Source organism: Puma concolor, chromosome B3, assembly GCF_028749965.1.
Source record: "Puma concolor isolate L17-30 chromosome B3, mPumCon1.1.hap2, whole genome shotgun sequence".
Lineage (NCBI taxonomy): Eukaryota > Metazoa > Chordata > Mammalia > Carnivora > Felidae > Puma > Puma concolor.
In genome coordinates, this window is record NC_141672.1 from 53,321,134 (window position 1) to 53,340,095 (window position 18,962).

An 18,962-nucleotide genomic window follows, 5' to 3' on the forward strand; every position below is an offset into this window, starting at 1 on the left:
TGGAATTGGATTCTGAGACTGTTGGATCAAGTGGGATGGAGAATAAGATTGAATAAGTTTGGGGATAGAGAATACATAAGATCAAATGGGGATAGAGAATAACAGTTTATTTATATTATAGTATTCTCCCATGATATAAAATTTAGCATCTTAGCAAGGATAGCAAGAGAGAGTTGCTGCTGCCAGATAGCTGTTGGAAACTTGAGGAAAGCAAGCATTCCCACTAAAAGAAGTATAAATACCAGAGCTGCTGTGCATACAGTAGAAAAAGGTGTCAAAAGACTCAGATATGTGAACGTACTAAAGTGAATATACCAGTTAGAGTCCAGAAAAATCATTCACGCACTATCATCTGTATAAAGGCTTCAAGGACACCCCTAAAGCAATAAGAATGTGCTGATGACTCAGATGCAAGCATCATTGAGAAGTTCCTAGGTGCCTGTTCTCTGTAGGCAAATGTTGATAGCAAGAGATGCTAGTACAGAACTGAACTGCCTGATAGGAATGGAAATGTCAAGATCTCAAAATAATAGAATCTAAGTGGCAGTGCTTAGTTGTCACAAGCAAGGTGGGCACAGTTATTTTAATGAGGAGCTAGTTAAAATGCACCCAGGGCTCTAGACTCACAGGGGTCCTGGAGACCAACAATAAAATATAGCATTGCATAGAGCAAAATAAGTGGACACTCAACAAAGGTATTATCCAGTCTATGCTATTAAAGAAATCAGGGGTGCCTGGGTGGATCAGTGGGTTGAGCGTCTGACTCTTGGTGTCAGCTCAGGTCGTGATCTCATGGTTCGTGTGTTTGAGCCCCATGTCAGGCTCCACACTGACAGCACTGGGGATTCTCTCTCTCTCCCTCATCATCTCCCCTGTTTGCTCGCTCTCTCTCTCTCTCTCTTTCAAAATAAATAAACATTTAAAAAAATCAGAGGGATGATCAGGAGGCTGAATATGGTCACATAATAAACAAATAATGGTTCCTTGCCTAATTGTTGCAACTGAGGTAATTTTCAGACTTTGAACTCTTTGAAGGGGAGACTAAGTCACTAGAAAGAACACTACAACACCACAAGAAGTGTATACAGTAATGATTCTCAAAATTCTTTGTTTAAAGAACCTATATCCACTTCCTTAAATAACCATTTTCTAGGAAAAGGGGACTTGTGAAACATTTTGAGGAGTGTGTTACACAGGATCTAAGTTGACTTTGATACCTGATATTCTACAGAATTATCATGCTCTTATATCATTGGAGTTGGGCATACAGGTACCAGGTAATAAATGCAGTTGTGGCCCATGGCTAGCTCACATTGGGTCAAACAATCCACAGATCCCCCTTGTTATCATTTATCTCATCTCTAATTGTGTAATTGGGATGGACATATTTTCTAGTTGGCAGAGCCTCCATATTGATTCCTTGGCTTTGGGGATAAGAGCTGTCCTAGTGAGAAGGCCAAGTTGAAGCCTCCGAAACTTCCCCATTTTTCAGGTGAGATTAATCAAATGTAATATTATATCCCAGAGGAAATACCACAGATTGATGCCATCTTTAAAATCCTAAAAGATATGCTGGTGATGGTCCACCTCACATTCTACTTACTGACAATGTTGTCTCCTGATGAAACCAGAGAGATCCCAGAGAAAGATAATGGACTACCACAAACTCATCTAAGCAGTGCCCTTATTGCAGCTTATGCCAGATAAGTTCGTTTTGCTAGAGTAGAATAACATGGACTCAGATACATACTGTGTGCCCAGTAATATACTTAATGCGGTCTGTTTCATTTCTGTTAGGAAAGATAATAATAAATAATTTGTATTCACTTGAGACAGACAATAGCATATATTGGCAGTCTTGCCCTAAAACTAAATTAACTCTCATACTCCTTTTCATAACATCGTCCAAAGAGATATAAGCATCTGGATATTCTGTTGAACTTGTTATTGTTCCACTATATCAATGGGATTATGTTGATTAGTCCAGATAAACAAGAATTGCTAAGTACATTGGATATCTTGGTAAGACATGCATAATCCAGAGGATTGAAATAAGCCTATGAAGATTCAGGGGCACACAGTATTAATAAAATTTTAGAGATCCATTTGTTGTATCTTACCAGGATGTTGCCTCCAAAGTAAGGCACAAATTATTGCATCTCACAATTCCCATCCTTCGGAAGGAAACACAGTGCTTGCTAAGTCTCTTTGGGTTCTGAAGCATATTTCACACTTGTAAATATAATTTCAATCCACTTATCAGGTGATTTGGAAGGCTTCAACTATAGACTTCAACTGTGTCTCAAAGTACGAAAGGGTTCTGTAGTATTCCCATGCTGTGATGTAAGTGACCCTGGTGCCTGAGTCACATAACCCAGGAAAATCGATGATATTAGATATAGCAGTGCTAGAAAAGATGTGTGGTTTACAGTAATACTAATAGGAGGATTATAAATTCAATTTCTAGGATTGTTAGTAAGATCATGCTTTCTTCAGTTAAGAATTATGCCCCTATCATAAAAATAGCTCCTAGTATGCTACTGGGCATTGGTAGAGATGGAGTGTCTGAATATGGAACATCGAATGACCATGTGGTCTGAAATTCCAATCATACGTTGGCTTTTGTCCGATCTACCAACATTAAGCCATAAAATAGTTGAGACCCATCAGTAGTTCATCATAAAATGGAAGTAGTAAATTCAGGAGGAGGCAAGGCCAGGGCCAAGGGCCCAAGTAAGCTGTACAAGGATGTGCCCCCATGGCATCTATCAGTTTTACTGGCTCCTCTTTGTCAGTCTATATCTGGCCACATAGAGGGTCACTTATATGTTGATGGTGGAGAAAAAAGGCTAAGCTTTTGTGATAGGTCAGCTCAGTATATGTATGCAAGTCAAACACTGGACTGCTACTTCACTAGAGCCCCAACTCTGGGATGTCCCTGATAGACAGGAATGAGGAAAAATATTCTTAATGGGTAGAACTTTGGTTTGGGTAGTGTACCTGGTCAACCACTTTGTGTGGAAAGAGATCTGTTTGAGTATGTTGTTGGACCTATTATTATTGTGGATAATTATTGAATGGATATTATTGAGGACCAAAAGTTACCCACCACAGAAGAAACACAAAACAATGAAGTAGACAGACTTGTGAAGACGGTTGTTAACAGCCAGCTTCTGTCACTGGCCACTCATAGGTAGCACAACAGGCTCATGAATAGGATTCCCATAATGGTAGGGATAGAGGTTATGCATAAGCTTGAAACATAGGTCCTCATCCATGAAGGCCAATCTGTCTACTGCCACTATTGATTATCTAACCTGGCAGCAACAGGGACCAACACTTGACACAGTAAAAGTACTGCCCTTCAAAATCCCAACCAGTCCCTTGGTGGCAAGTTGGTTACATTAGACCTGATTACCCGAAAGTAACAGTGCATCATTTTGACTGAACTTAACATGTAATCTGGGTGTGGATGTTTATGTTGACCTTAGTCAGCAGCAACCTTACCCAAGGACTTTTAGAATGTTGTATTCACAATACAGGGTCCTACCTAACCACTCATGGGACTAGAAGCACATTTTGCAGCAGTGAAGATATAGCAGTGAAAACATTGCCATGGGATTCCTTGGTCATATATTCTTTATTACCTAAAAATACCAACTTACTAGAGTGATATAATGGTCTTTGGAGGGGGCATCTGAGTCTCAGAGAGATAATGGCTGCTAAGAAAGGGGTGCTATTCTCTAAGATACAGTACACATTCTAAATCAATGATCATTATTATCTAATGCTTTTTTTTTTTTTTCTATAGAATACATAGGTTCAAAACCAAGGAGTGACCCTACTTACTAACATCACATTCAGTGTCTCACTTGGGGAAACCATGTTTCCCTTCCAACTCTGGGTTCTGCCAGTTTAGAAGTCCTAAGTTCTCAGAAGAGAAAAGCTTTTATTAAGTGATATATCAAGAGCCCCATTAATCTTTAAGCCATAGCTGCTACTCATTTACTTTAGGTTTCCTATGTTAGGAAACAGGGAATAAGAGGAGTCACCATCCTGGAAGGAGTAACTGACCCTTATGGTTAGCTGGAGGTAGGGATGTTGTTACACAGTGAGACAGTAAATAATATGTTTGATACCCAGTTGATCCACTTAATCGTTTCTTGGTCTTCTCTTGACCAATTTTGGTGGTAAACATCAGTAATGTGCATCAGTAATGGCTTGAGAAGGACATGGTGACCTGGTGCACAAAATCTTCAGTGAGGAAGGAGGGTTGGTAACCTCAGTAAGGGAATCTACTTATACCAAAAGTTGTACTAGCCTAGGATGAGAGCAATTTAGAATGATAATAGTAGAAAGAGATGACGAATATCATCTCACCACAGTTTCTTTTGACAGTTTTCCCCAGAAAGGTGACTAACCAGAATCCTGGAGTAGCTTTTCCCAGATAGAGTGAATTATCATAACTAGAAAGTGGATGTGAGCAGATGCTGTATGCAGCAGCCAGATCCCTTCCTTGATACTGAAGGACTCATTCCTCCAACTGCTGAGAGTTTTAGCAGCTGATGGCTATCAGCTAAATCTTTCTTTAGAAACCACCCTGGGTGCAGTTGGTTTTGGCTCTTGATTTTGGCTCAGGTCATGATCTTTAAGTCCTGAGATCAAGCCCTGAGCCCCGCCCCTGGCTCTGTGCTGAGGATGGAGCCCATTTAGGATTCTCTCTCTCCCTCTCTCTCTGCCCTTTCCTGCTTCAAGCCACTCTCCCTCTCTCTCTTTCTCTCTCTCTCAAAATAAATAAATAAACTAAAAAAAAAAATTAAAAAAAAAGAAATTATCCTAAACCTAATAGAGCTATCCCTCCCGAGGTCATGCCTTCTAGGTGGGAGTAGCACAGAGGGAAGGACTGATTGAGGAGGAGGGGGTGGGTATATAAAGTTTAGCTCCCTTGCCTTAGGGCAGGACAACTGTGAGAAGACCTCACAGCTCCATCACTTCTATAGAGCTACTGAGACCTTTGTTATAACTGCTGTAGCTCAACTCTCCTCCCCAACAGTCCTAAGTCTGTCACTCAAGTGTTGATCTAGAAGGTACTTCTCAATATACTTCCTGCACACATACCTCTCTTTTAGAGTCTTTTCCAAGAAACCTGACCTACAACAAATACTCATATTCAGTATACATTCACTAAGACTATTTAGAGTTTATGTTAAACATATGTACTGTTTTAAGTGATTTATATGTATATGGTAAAATTGTATATCATGAAGTATGTTTATATGTGTATAAATATAAACATACCCCCCCACACATATAAAATATATTTTTTTAGGAATGTCATTGTTTGACTTTCTAGAACATGACTTGTCTTTGTTATGTTTGTTTTTAAATAAAAAATATATATATATATATTTATAAGTAATATATTATAACACATTATATTATAATATAGTAATATATAATATATAATTATATATATAATACATATATGATATATATATCATGATACATATAATACATATATGATATATATATCAATGATATATGATATATATATATATCATTTAGGAGCTTTGTGAAGTAGAAGTTCCTAAACATGGGTGAATCCAACAGATAATTCTGCCAATACAATGTTCAGTGCACATTGTCACAGGATTGGATTCTCAGAAGGCCAGTGACCCGAAACTTACATAGATCAGAGAAGAGCATGTTTAAATGTTTGTTCAGGTTTGGTCTATTGACACCATCACCTAACAAGAAAAGAGCTAGGGATATGTCAATAAATGCATGTTGGAGAGTACAATATTGTTAACTACTTGGAGGCCTGGGAGTATCATCGTTGTTGGCATTGATTACCATCCACTTGTTTTGTCCCTAAACTTTCTGGCTTCAGAATTTTGTTTTTACAACAGAACACAGATCATATCTCCTAAAAATGAGATAGGACTAAAAGAAATTATGTTTTGTCTAAGAAAAAAAAAATAAGTTGTTTACAATCCATTCACAATACTTTTTTTTTCAAGTCACTAAGGCTGAATTCATATAATCAATCTCCTCTAAGGATTTGATTTGTATGTGAAGGACTAATCACCAAGTAAGCGAATATTTGATAGATTCTCAAGACCTTTAAACATTTCATAATAATGATGCTGGTATCCCTAAGTACACTGACTATTAAAACCAGATGGCATGTATCCTTGCACAGCTAATAGAATGAATTTAAACTGAAAGTTCCTTCAATTTTACCAAAGAGCAGCAGTTGTTCTGTAAATTTATACTACTAAAATTAGAAGCCTTTGAGGTAGCTGTGAAAAGATTCTAATGTTGGAAAAAAAAAAAAAACTCAGAATGTTGCAAAACTAGAAATTTAAGTAGGGCTGTCAAGCAGTTCACATTTGGAAAAACCTTTTTTAAAACTGGGGAAATTTGAGAATTCTGTTCTTTGATTCCTTAGGGCTGCTATTACTTCATGACTTTTGTTGACTTTTTATTATTTTAATGCATCACAAAGAATCTTTTTAAAGAACACTGCCTTTTAACTATTCTGGGTGGCATATGCTCACACACCTTACTATTCTTATGTTTATTTAATGTATATAATATATAACATAATATATAATATGTATATAAATATATAATATTTACAAATATAATAGCTTCTCTTCAGTGTTCACATGAAAGTATTTGTCTTATAGAAAAAATTGGTAGTCTGAACAAATGGCAAAATGGCATTTTTGTCTATTTAAAATGACAGTTTTGTGCATTGTGAATTGAGGTAAAGGTAAGAAAAGTATGTGGAATTAATGGAAGTCTAAATGAAACCCAATAATGATAATAGTAGTAATAATAGCTAATTTTTATTGAGCTTCTACTATGTGCCCAAGGCTGTGAAGAGTAACTCCTTTAATTCTCCAACAACTTTAATTATATAGTACCATTATTATTCCCATTTTATTGGTAAGGCAATTTAAGACCACAAAGATTAAGTAATCTTTCAGGTACAAAGCCAAAAAGGGCAAAGCTGGGTGAAATTAATATTTAAACACAGCGAAAGTTTGCATCATACTTAGTAAGTATATACTACGTTAATATTATTAGCATTTGGAACCAAGAGCGTGTTGTTGTTTTTGGGTTTTTTTTTTCCCTCTTTTTTGTTGTTGAGATATAATCGACATATAGCATTATATCAGTTTCAGGTATACCACACAATGATTTGATATTTGTGCATATTGCAAAATTCACCAAAATAAGTTTAGTTAGCATCTATCACCATGCATGAGGTACAGATACTTTTGTGTGTGTGATGACAACTTTTAAGATCTATTTTCTTATTGACTTTCAAATATATAATACAGCAAAAAACAAAAACAAAAAAAAAAACAAATATATAATACAGTTGTTATTTTTTTTTTTTGAAATTTTTTTTTTTTTCTTTTCAACGTTTATTTATTTTTGGGACAGAGAGAGACAGAGCATGAACGGGGGAGGGGCAGAGAGAGAGGGAGACACAGAATCGGAAACAGGCTCCAGGCTCTGAGCCATCAGCCCAGAGCCCGATGCGGGGCTCGAACTCACGGACCGCGAGATCGTGACCTGGCTGAAGTCGGACGCTTAACCGACTGCGCCACCCAGGCGCCCCTACAGTTGTTATTTTAAAGCAAGTTTACTTTCTAATTTCTTCTTCTCTTAATTAAAGAAACTGGGATATGGTAGATCAGGGGTTGACAATCTATGGCAAGCTGTGGCCCATGAGCCAAATCTGTCTAGGCACCTACATTTGTAAATAGTTTTACTGGGACTCGACAATGTTAATCAACCATTCATTTAATTAGCTGTCTTTGACTGCCTTCACACTATGATGGTAGGGTTGGGTAGTTGAGAGAAAGACTCTATGAACCCAGGTTCATACGAAGTTTGTATGAACCCATGTTCGTACAAAGCCCAAGGTATTTATGTATTTTTTTTTCCAGAAACTGTTTACTAAACACTGTGGTATATATCCCTTCTTTAAGATGCATGTAAGATGGCAAAAATTTAATCTCAGTATCCTGTAGTAGAAATATTAATGCCTTTTAACAGTACCTTCTGTTAGCACATTTCAAATTAGCAAATGTAATCTGGGAAATAAAATCTGAGATGAAGAAAGAACTTAACCTAGTTTAAGATCATATTTTCTCGGGGCGCCTGGGTGGCTCAGTCGGTTGGATGTCTGACTTCGGCTCAGGTCATGGTCTCACTGTCCGTGAGTTGGAGCTCCACGTTGGGCTCTGTGCCTAGAGCCTGCTTCGGATTCTGTGTCTCCCTCTCTCTCTGTCCTTCACCCACTCGTGCTCTGTCCCTCTCTGTGTCTCTCAAAAGTATATGAACATTAAAAAAAATTAAAAGATCATATTTTCTCACTCTAAAGATGATAATAGTTTATAAACATTTTTTTTATTTAAATATATCTGTTATAAATGTTTAGAAAAGATATTAAGGGATTAAGGGAAAGAGTCTGTTGAGCCGCTTGATATTTCCCTGTCCCTGTTTCGTTGTTTTGGCTAATCTCTTGAATTGAAGGGCCTTGGATTCTGATCTCTCATGGAGCTCTGTTCTTTGCAGCTGTTAGAAAGTGTTGGAAATATGCAAAGTCATGTGTACTATCTCAACAAGTAGAAATCTTAAAAAATAGCTCTATTTGTTTTTACTGCCTATCATTGGAATTTTCTCTAAACAATTTCAATAAACTAAATGAAAAAAATGAGTCTAGTGATAAGCAGTAAAACTGATTATGAAAATGAACCTTTGGTTAGGTTTCGTATGTGTAATACTTATAAAAGCCATGTAACTCATAACATTGTCACTTGGTTTATTTTATATTTTGTTTTTTAGATTTGGATGACCCAGTAGTAACTGTTCATCAAAGTATAGGTGAAGCTAAAGAACAGTTTTACTATGAGAGAACAGTGTTCCTCCGGTGTGTTGCCAGTTCCAATCCACCCGTACGGTACAGCTGGAGACGTGGTCAGGAGGTGTTACTACAAGGATCTGATAAAGGAGTTGAGATTTACGAACCCTTCTTTACCCAGGTAGGAATTACTAATAATGTTAAAATGCTTTCCTAATTCAGGTAGCTTGTAGTATTATGTTTATTTGAAAAGAGTGTCTCCAAATCTGGCCTTGTAAAAAACACGTTCTTGGGCGCCTGGGTGGCTCAGTTGGTTAAGTGTCCAACTTTAGCTCAGTCATGGTCTCATGGTGTGTGGGTTCGATTCCCATGTTGGGCTCTGTGCTGACAGCTCAGAGCTTGGAGCCTGCTTTGGATTTTGTGTTTCCTTCTCTCTCTGCCCCTCCCCTGCTTGAGCTCTGATTCTTTCTCTCAAAAATGAATAAATGTTAAAAAAAAATTAAAAAAAACAATATGTTCTTGACTGAAAGATAAGGTAACTCAAATAATAAAATTTGTTAATTTTTATGTGATAGCTAAATTTAAAATGTTAACATTTGAAAAAAAATCAAGTATCCTAACTTGTATTCCTTTATCCATAGGTTTACCTAGGTTTCATTATATAGTACATAATTGTACATTTGATGACTGCTTTGTTTTTTGTGGAAAATATTTCTTAAAGGGAGAAATTTTGATTTTTCTCTTTTCAATGGTAAATACTTTTAAAGGAATAAAGAAATGTACTTGAAATTCACTTAACTTTGGTTGTAGGAAAAAATTTCTAATTTCTTTTGTTCATTTTGGGTTTTGAATTAGTTTAATAATAGGGCCTTAATTATGTAAAAACTGAAATTTCTAATGGGTCCTCAACTTATTTAATAAAAAGAAAAATCAAATTAATTTCACATAGAGTTAATGTAATGTGAAATATTCTTCTATAATATATTGAGTGGAGAATTAGTAATTCTTGAGGAAGACACTAAAATTTGAAAGAATATTTGAGTGCTGTTATTATAGAGCTTTTCTGGTTACTAGAAAGGAATACAAACCTAATTAACAAAGAAAAATAATTTTTAATTAAAAAATGTCTATGGAAAATATTCAAAATAATTGTGACTCTGAATAATAAAGAGGGATTTGACCATTTTATATGAAGCTTCGAGATATTTTGTGACCATAATTAGGTCAATATACAACTAAATTTTATATATTATAAATATTCTACTTCTAAATATTAAAGATAAATACATGTTTCACCTCTTAACTCACTATAATAACAAAAGGTCATCCTGAGTTTGTAAATTTCCCAACATCTCATTTTTCATCATTAAATATATTTTCCTATTAAACCGTTTCCTTAGTAAACCATTTACCTGTAATATCTGAGTTCTGACCTCTTTCAATTAATATAATTGCCAATGTTTAGATATTAACTGTGGAAGAATGCATAATTGTACAAAAACATCTGAACACACTATGTATACTTACATATTTCTACTTGGAGGTATAGAACAGCTTGGGACTTGCCAAGATACAAACTTCTGAAAATCATTGTTGCACATGTATTACTACCATGACACATTGTTGAAGCCTGTTTTAATTTGACCCTCTCCTGACTCAGGCTATTATGATATCAGTTGCTTTCTGCCAAAAAGGAAGTTCACAATCTCTCCATTCATTCAGCACTACTGTAATTCATTGTTCAGTTTTTACTTAAATCATTTTTTTTCTTAATTAGAAAATTAACAAAATATTTCTTAGCAGTATTTAGTTGCTTGGGTGGCCCTAAGGTTTAGAAATCAGATAAATGATCATCTACCATTTTTATTTTTATTTTTCTATTGTCAGTGTTTTTTTTAGAATATGTACGTTGTCTTTTTTTAGGTTTTTATGCTAATTCTAGTTAGTTAACATACAGTGTAATATTAGTTTTAGATGTACAATATAGTGATTCAACACTTCCATGCATCACCCTGTGCTCATCACAAGTGCCCTCCTTAATCCCCATCACCTATTCCCCCATCCCCCCACCCACCTCTCCTCTGGTAACCATCTGTTTGTTCTTTATAATTAAGAGTCTGTTTCTTGATTTCTCTCTCTCTCTCTCTCTGTCTCTCTCTCTTAGTTTTGTTCCAACTGCATGTTTGTTTTGTTTCTTAAATTCCACAGATGAGTGCAGTCATATGGTATTTGTCTTTCTTGGACTGACTTATTTCGCTTAGCATTATACTCTCTAGCTCCATCCATGTCATTGCAAATGGAAAGATTTCATTATTTTTTATTCTTTTATTATTTATTCTGCATATATCACATTATATATATTCCACTGTGTACATTAATATATATGTATACAATGAAATATATATATATATATATATATATAATATGTATACAATTCCATTGTATACATATATATTAATGTACACAATGGAATATTATATATTGGGCTGCTTCCATATCTTGGATATTTGAAATAATGCCACTATTAACATAGGGATATCCCTTTGAATTAGTGTTATTATATTCTTTGGGTAAATACCCACTGGCGTGATTGCTGGGACATAAAGTTGTTCTGTTTTTAACTTTCTAAGGAAACTCCATACTGATTTTCACAGTGGCGGCGTCAGTTTTCATTCCTACCAGCAGTGCATGAGTGTTCCTTTTTCTTCACATGCTCACCAACACCTGCTGTTTTTTGTGTTTTTGGTTTTAGCCATTCTGATGTGTGTGAGATGATTATGGTTTTGATTTGCATTTCCCTAATGGTAAGTTATGATGAGTATCTTTTCGTGTGTCTGTTGGCCATCTCTATGTCTTCTTTGGAGAAATGCCTGTTTCTGTTTTCTGCCCATTTTTTATTTGGATTGTTTTTTGGGTGTTGAGTTTTATAAGTTCTTTATATATTTTGGATACTAACCCTTTATTAGGTCATTTCCAAATATCTTCTCCTATTCCGTAGGTTGCCTAGAATGTGTACATTGTTAAGAATTAAAAAAACCAACAACATGTTTTCCTCTAGAATCTTGTGAAAAATGATAACATTTACAGATACAAAGGTGATACTGTATAGCTATTTCTTGCCTGTAGGTGGGTCTGATCTCTTGGACATGAACACATGGGCCATGTCCACCTTTTGGAAAAATATATATACTTCCAAAATAATTAGGAATTTGTTTTAAAGTTATTAACCAAGCACAAACTTTTCATTCTTTTGAATCTGTTGCTAGTTTCTGTTACCAGCTCTAAAAAACCATCTTATAAGAGTTCTCAGACTAATAACTAGTGATTCTTCCTTTTAATAATAACTTTTATTTTCTCTTCTTTATTTTCCTTCCTCCATTCACTTAGGAGAAAACAACTTTTTAATTTGAACATTTCACTACTGATACTTTCTTGGATATGAATATCAGCCTTTACTATGTAACACAGGCTTTCTCTAAGGTGGCTGTGCTCATAACTCTGCTGTTTAAACCATCTGAATCAGTTCTCTTAAAAGTATTTAAGACACAAACAAACTTTTCTTGCAAATTATGTGTTGTGGATTCACCTGCTTTAGTTGATAATTACCAATAACATACAGCTTAGCTCCTATTTAAAGATATCCTTCCTGGGGTGCCTGGGTGGCTCAGTCAGTTAAGAATCCGACTTCAGGGGCACCTGGGTGGCGCAGTCGGTTAAGCGTCTGACTTCAGCCAGGTCACAATCTCGCGGTCCGTGAGTTCGAGCCCCGCGCCGGGCTCTGGGCTGATGGCTCGGAGCCTGGAGCCTGTTTCCGATTCTGTGTCTCCCTCTCTCTCTGCCCCTCGCCCGTTCATGCTCTGTCTCTCTCTGTCCCAAAAATAAATAAACGTTGAAAAAAAAAAATTAAAAAAAAAAAAAAAAAAAGAATCCGACTTCAGCTCAAGTCATAATCTCACGGTTCGTGGGTTCAAGGCCCGTGTTGTGCTCTGTGCTGACAGCTCAGAGTCTGGAGCCTGCTTCAGATTATGTGTCTCTCTCTCTGCCCCTCCCCCACTCGTGCTCTGTCTCTATCTCTCAAAAATAAACATTAAAAAATTTTTTTAAAAAATGAAGATGTCCTTCCTGCCTTTGCTTATTTGACTGTGTTGCTTATCTCTCCTTCTGAAATAGCTAATATGTATTTGTATGTGTCCAAAAAATTCATGTTGGAGCACAAGGAGTACGTCAATATTTTTGTGTTTTGTATGTACTTAACTTGTTAATATCAAACATGTTTTGTAGGCCAAAAACTCTGTTTGATAGAAACTCTCAAACAGCAGCATATGGAAATTTTAGTTCTTACAGCCATAGAGAGTGTAGGGTTTTTCATAGATAAAATGTTATCAGTGGTTTTACTCTATACTCCATGGGATATACTGTACATAGGCCTAATATACACAAGTCCAACTATATCACACAACTTCCATGATCTCTCCATGGAATATTGGAATAGCGGAATAACTGGCTGCCATGGTTTATTACTCCAGACATCTGACTGATTATTTAAAAATGTAAATCTGATCAAATATATTTTTCTTCTTAATCCCTCCAGTGGCTTCCAAATATTTCAAATAAATCCAAATAATATATTGTGGTCTAGATCCTATTTGACTTTGCTCTGCCTTCTTCTCTCTTACTTAATCTATACTTCACGCACTGTTCTGGTTACACCATCCCTAGGTGCTAACCTTGTCTATCCCTGGGGTCTCCATGTTATCAATTCTTCCTCCTATTTACTTAGATAACATGGCAGGGGTGTTAACACTGAAGACTTTATCACCTCAGAAAGTCTTCCCTGGCAGACCTTTGTGAAATAACATGTCTCCCTTCCACAGTTACACTTTTCCAATACCCAGTTTTATTTTATTTTATTTTTCTCATAGCACTGAATCCATCAAATTATCCCATTTGTGTGTTTGGACATAAACTCACTAATTATAGAGTCTTTATCTTTTCAACAGCTCAAACACTGCCTGATGCATGGAAGATTCTCAATAAATATGTGTTAAATGTTGAGCCAGCACTTCCACGGAGATGTCTGGATTTCTAGCTATGGTGTAAATAAAACTGAGTCCAAGTTACTAGTAACTCTTGAGTCACTCTCTGTAATTCCATCCCTCTTTACCCATTAAAGAAAGCTTAGTGAAATGTGAATGAGAAAGATGTTATAATCAAATCCATCTTAATGTATTTAGTTTCCAAAGTGTTGATGATTTTCTAGTTACAGTTTTTAATTGATTTCTTGTCTGATTTCGTTATATCAGAAACCATACTCTGACCCATTTTAACCTTTAGAAATTAACCTAGACTTGCCTTATGCTAAGCCTGTGGTCTACTTTCATAAATGATATATGTGCGCCCACACACAAGAATGTGCACTTCGCAATTACTGTGTTTCAGATTGGTCACATTTGTTAATTGTGTGTTCAGATTTCCTTTATATTTTCCAATTTTTCTGTCTGTTCTTTTAAAAACTATTTAGAGAGGCTAATGTCTATTAATATGGCTGTAGAGTTGTCTGTTTTCAATATTTTCATTATATATTTTGAAGGTATATTATTAGTACAGATATAGAATTTTCATAACTTCCTAGTGGATTATCTTAGTATATTATTTTCCTGGTAGATTATTGTTAAGAGTGTCCATTTTTACCTCTAAAAATGCTTCTTGACTTAAAGCCTCTTGTGTCTGTCATTAATTTAACTACACTAGCTTTTTAAAAAACTTTTTATTTAAATTCCAGTTAGTTAACGTAGAGTGTAATGTTAGTTTCAGGTGCACAATATGGTGATCCAATACGTCCATACATCACCTGGTGCTCATCACAGCAAGTACACTCCTTCATCACCATCACCTATTTCACCCATCCCCCCCTCCCCCCCCCCCACTCACCTCCCCTCTGGTAGTCATCTATTCTCTATAGTTAGGAGTGTGTTTCTTGGTTTGTCTCCTTTTTGGTTAGTGTTTGGTTTATTTGGGGAGTGGAGGGAAAATGGTAATCATCCACCTCTTTTACTTGCATATTTTATGTGTTGTAATGTCACTTGTAATCAGTATATGGTTTCATTGTGTTAAGCTGGTGAGACAAATCTTAGTTTTTACTATATTTAATCCTTTTTTTCTACATGACCCACCTATTATCTTTTATTTATCTCTTTTCTTGTCTTCTTGTAAATTTGTCATACATTTACTCCTTTATTCAACTAGGAGTTTTAAATTATCTGAATATCTTGTATTGGTTACCTTAAAAGTTACACCTTGCATCTTTGATTATTACTTGATCACTTCCTCAGTAGTGAAAAAAACTTAGAATACTTTAACAATATTTACCCTTTTGTATTTCATGTAATTTTCATCTAGTATTTTAATTCTATGTATATTTTTAAATCAACAAGATATTAGTATTTTGTTCTTTGGAGCAATCATTATTCATTTATATTTACCAGCTTTTTTTCCCATTTTGAGTTAATTTCTGTTTATGGTATGAGGGAATGTTTGAGGTTCATTTTTTGCGGATGGTTATACATGGGTTCTAGCACCATTTATTAAAAAAAAAATCACCACTGAATTTCTTTGACACTTAAATTGAAAATCAATTGGCCCTGTGTATTAGGGTCTATTTCTGACCTATTAATTCTGTTTTATCGACTTATATGTCTGTCTTTATGCCAATACCACACTGTCTTAATTACTGTGGCTTTATATAACTCTGGAAATCAGAAAGAATAAATCTAACAACTGTGTCCATCTTTTTTAAAACTGATTCTGATGTTTTGGCTTTGCATTTCCACTTAAATTTTGGGATTATCCTGTCAATTTTTACAAAAAGTCTGATAAGATTTTGAGTAAAGTTGTGGTGAATCTGTAGATCAGTTTGAGGAGACTGCTATTCAACGATGGGTGACTGATATTGGCAATATGTTATAATCAAGCAAAGAAAAACTCGATCTGCCTCATTTAAAAAAAACTATTCAGGGGCGCCTGGGTGGCGCAGTCGGTTAAGCGTCCGACTTCAGCCAGGTCACGATCTCGCGGTCCGGGAGTGCGAGCCCCGCGTCAGGCTCTGGGCTGATGGCTCGGAGCCTGGAGCCTGCTTCCGATTCTGTGTCTCCCTCTCTCTCTGCCCCTCTCCCGTTCATGCTCTGTCTCTCTCTGTCCCAAAAATAAATAAACGTTGAAAAAAAAAATTAAAAAAAAAACCCAAAACTATTCATTTTTGAGAGAGGGACAGAGAGAAGGGGAGTGGGGAGGGGCAGAGAGAGAAGGAGACAGAATCCAAAGCAGGTTCCAGGCTCTGAGCTGTCAGCACAGCAGGGCTTGAACCCAATGGTGAAATCATTACCTGAGACAAGTCATATTCTTAATGGACTGAACCACCTAGGCACCCCAATCTGCCTCATTTTGATTTTAGTGCTTTGTCATGTGTAAATTTGCTTTATAAATAATATGAGATTATATGTAAAGTTTTTCAGCCAATTTTATTTAGATACATCAACTTTTGAGAAACAGCTTTTGAGTCTCTTTATATATATGTATATATATACACACACATATATACATCATAAATCCATAAGAAGTTGGCCATTTATTTAATAAATTCTGGAGAGTTTCCTACAAAAAAAATTATGTTTCAGGGGCCAGGTGTAGATAGCCACCTTTAAATTCCAGTGTTTCTTTTTTAATGGGCATAGTAAGTTTACTTTTAGGCAGGAATCACAAATGCAAATGTTCACTGAGACTAATCTGGTAACATATATAAGTAAATCTTCCTGGTAGTATGAAAATAAAAAATGGCGAAGCTTGCTATGTGTGCATATATTGCAAAAAAAAAAAAAAAATACACTGCCTTTTGCCAGAGTTCTGTATTTGGGCCTCTGGGCTGCCATTTTGAAGCTCGGGCTCAAGTTCAGGTTACTTCAGGAGGGATGTGGTGGTGTATATGATATTATTACTAGTGTTATATAGCTACAGAGTAACCAGGATTTCTCTAAAAGTTTTGTTGAATGAAAAAAGTAGAATTGATATGTTGAGGATTACAGGGCTGGGATTTTAATAATACAGATAAACATGATATAAGGCACATTTTTGCCTATGAATCTCCTTGATGGTAGACAGTGTCCTCATTTGTATTTTTCTAACCTCCTTGGAAATTTGGAAGGACTGTGAATTATGGTTGACCAGCAGTAGAAAGCAGCAAAATAAACTTAGCTTGTGTTCTTCATTTTTATAATGATAAAATATGATTTTTTTGTAAGTTCTAACTTACAAAATTATCATTATCCAGTTGTTTTTCTGTACATTAGAAGATCAAACCATACATTTCTAAGTAATTATCCAGAATTGTGTTATTGAATTAAAGGCATCACTTGTTTTGGTACGTATCAAATTTTCTCTAGATTTAAAATTAATTTTGTGTTGTGTCCTTGAAATATTTCCCAAGATATATTTGCCTTCCTATAATGGCTTTGGTATTTTTAATGAGATAGGAATAGTGTTTAATTTTCCTGTTGCTTATTGTGCTAGTTTTTATGTGTGCATTTGTGTGTATGTGTGCGTGTATATATATATGTATATATATAATTTTGTAAATGTAATATATATAATATATGCATATTCATTTAATAAATATATGAATTTAATAAATTCTATATATAAATATAGATATAGATATAAATATAGATATAATTCTTTGGTGTTATTCATTTCTTGGATGGTTGTTTCCCATCACCTACCATGTGTACTTTATGATGAAAAAATTTTCCACATTAACATTGTTTGTATTGGAATAATTCAATAATATTTTAATTTATTTTCATAGATTCTGTAGCCTTGTGGCTTCATAATGTAAATAAGATCCAGTTATTTTTTTCAAATTTTTTAATGTTTATTCATTTTTGAGAGAGAGAGCATGAACAGGGGAGGGGCAGTGAGAGAGGGAGACACAGAATGCTAATAAGCAGGCTTCAGGCTCTGAGCTGTCATCACAGAGCCCAATGTGGAGCTTGAACCCACAAACCATGAGATCATGACCTGAGCCAAAGTTGGAAGCTTAACTGACTGAGCCATCCAGGTGCCCCAAGATCCAATTACTTTAACCAAGATCTACTATGTGCAAGGTTTGGGGAACTCTCTTCTAGAGATATAGAGGTTACTAGGCATGGCTCCTCCTCTCCTTACTTTGTTGATATGTATGGGAGGAACTTAAGGTAAATAATGGTTATGATACAAAGTAAACATCATTCTTAAAATAGAGGCAAACAATAATGCCACAGAGAGAGCATTCAAGATGGAAAACAGTAGTACCTATAGTAATAGAGAAGGATGACAATATCTCCAAGATTGACTGGAACAATAATTGGTAAAGGTGGGGAATAGGTGGACTGTAAAGCTGGAACACTATACTGGGACCATATTGTGGAAGAATTCACATTACAGATCATAGTCTGCTTATTTTTTAACATTAGAAAATCATTTTTTTAGGATATTTATGTTTTGCTATTCAGTAATGATTTCTTGTTTTTATTAAATTGAATTTCCCCATTCATATTAAGTTAATAACTATATCAATTTGAATAAAATATTTACTTCGCCATCCTATTGAGAGAGAAAAATCTTATTTACACCTTTTTATATAACTCATGATACTGAGGTGAAATTGGTCCGAGTTTCTAAGTCTGACAGAATTCATAAGAATGTAATGTAATAAGTTTAAGAGGAATAATTATACATTTATACTTACACTCATTACTGAAGGTGTAAGCTAACATATTGTTGTCAATTCATGAGTTCATAATAAATTAGTCATTAGACATGGAAAAAATGAGTGTGAATAAAAAGATTTTAATTTTTTACTGATACCTGAAAGTAAGTATTTTTAAAATTTCCAATTTCTTTTAAAAGAAAATGTGTTTCTTTTACTAGAAATGGTGCTTGATGCCAGGGGTATTATTTCATTACATGATGTCAACTTTGGTAATGGCCACTGACTAACGTATAGAATGCCTTCCCTTTTTTGTTTTATTTACAAAAAGTAGTTTAA

General features: G+C 35.2%; 1 protein-coding gene across 2 annotated transcripts in view; it reads left to right on the forward strand.

The window, feature by feature from the left end:
- Positions 1-18,962, forward strand: part of MDGA2 (MAM domain containing glycosylphosphatidylinositol anchor 2) — an 870,482-nt gene that overhangs the window by 534,101 nt on the left and 317,419 nt on the right. For both annotated transcript variants that reach the window (XR_015252395.1, XM_086709827.1), the window contains exon 4: positions 8,869-9,065. Coding sequence is in view for 1 of the 2 variants with exons in the window: in XM_086709827.1 (XP_086565953.1) it covers positions 8,869-9,065 (197 nt within the window). In the remaining variant the exon portion in view is untranslated. The remainder of the gene's footprint in view (positions 1-8,868; positions 9,066-18,962) is intronic.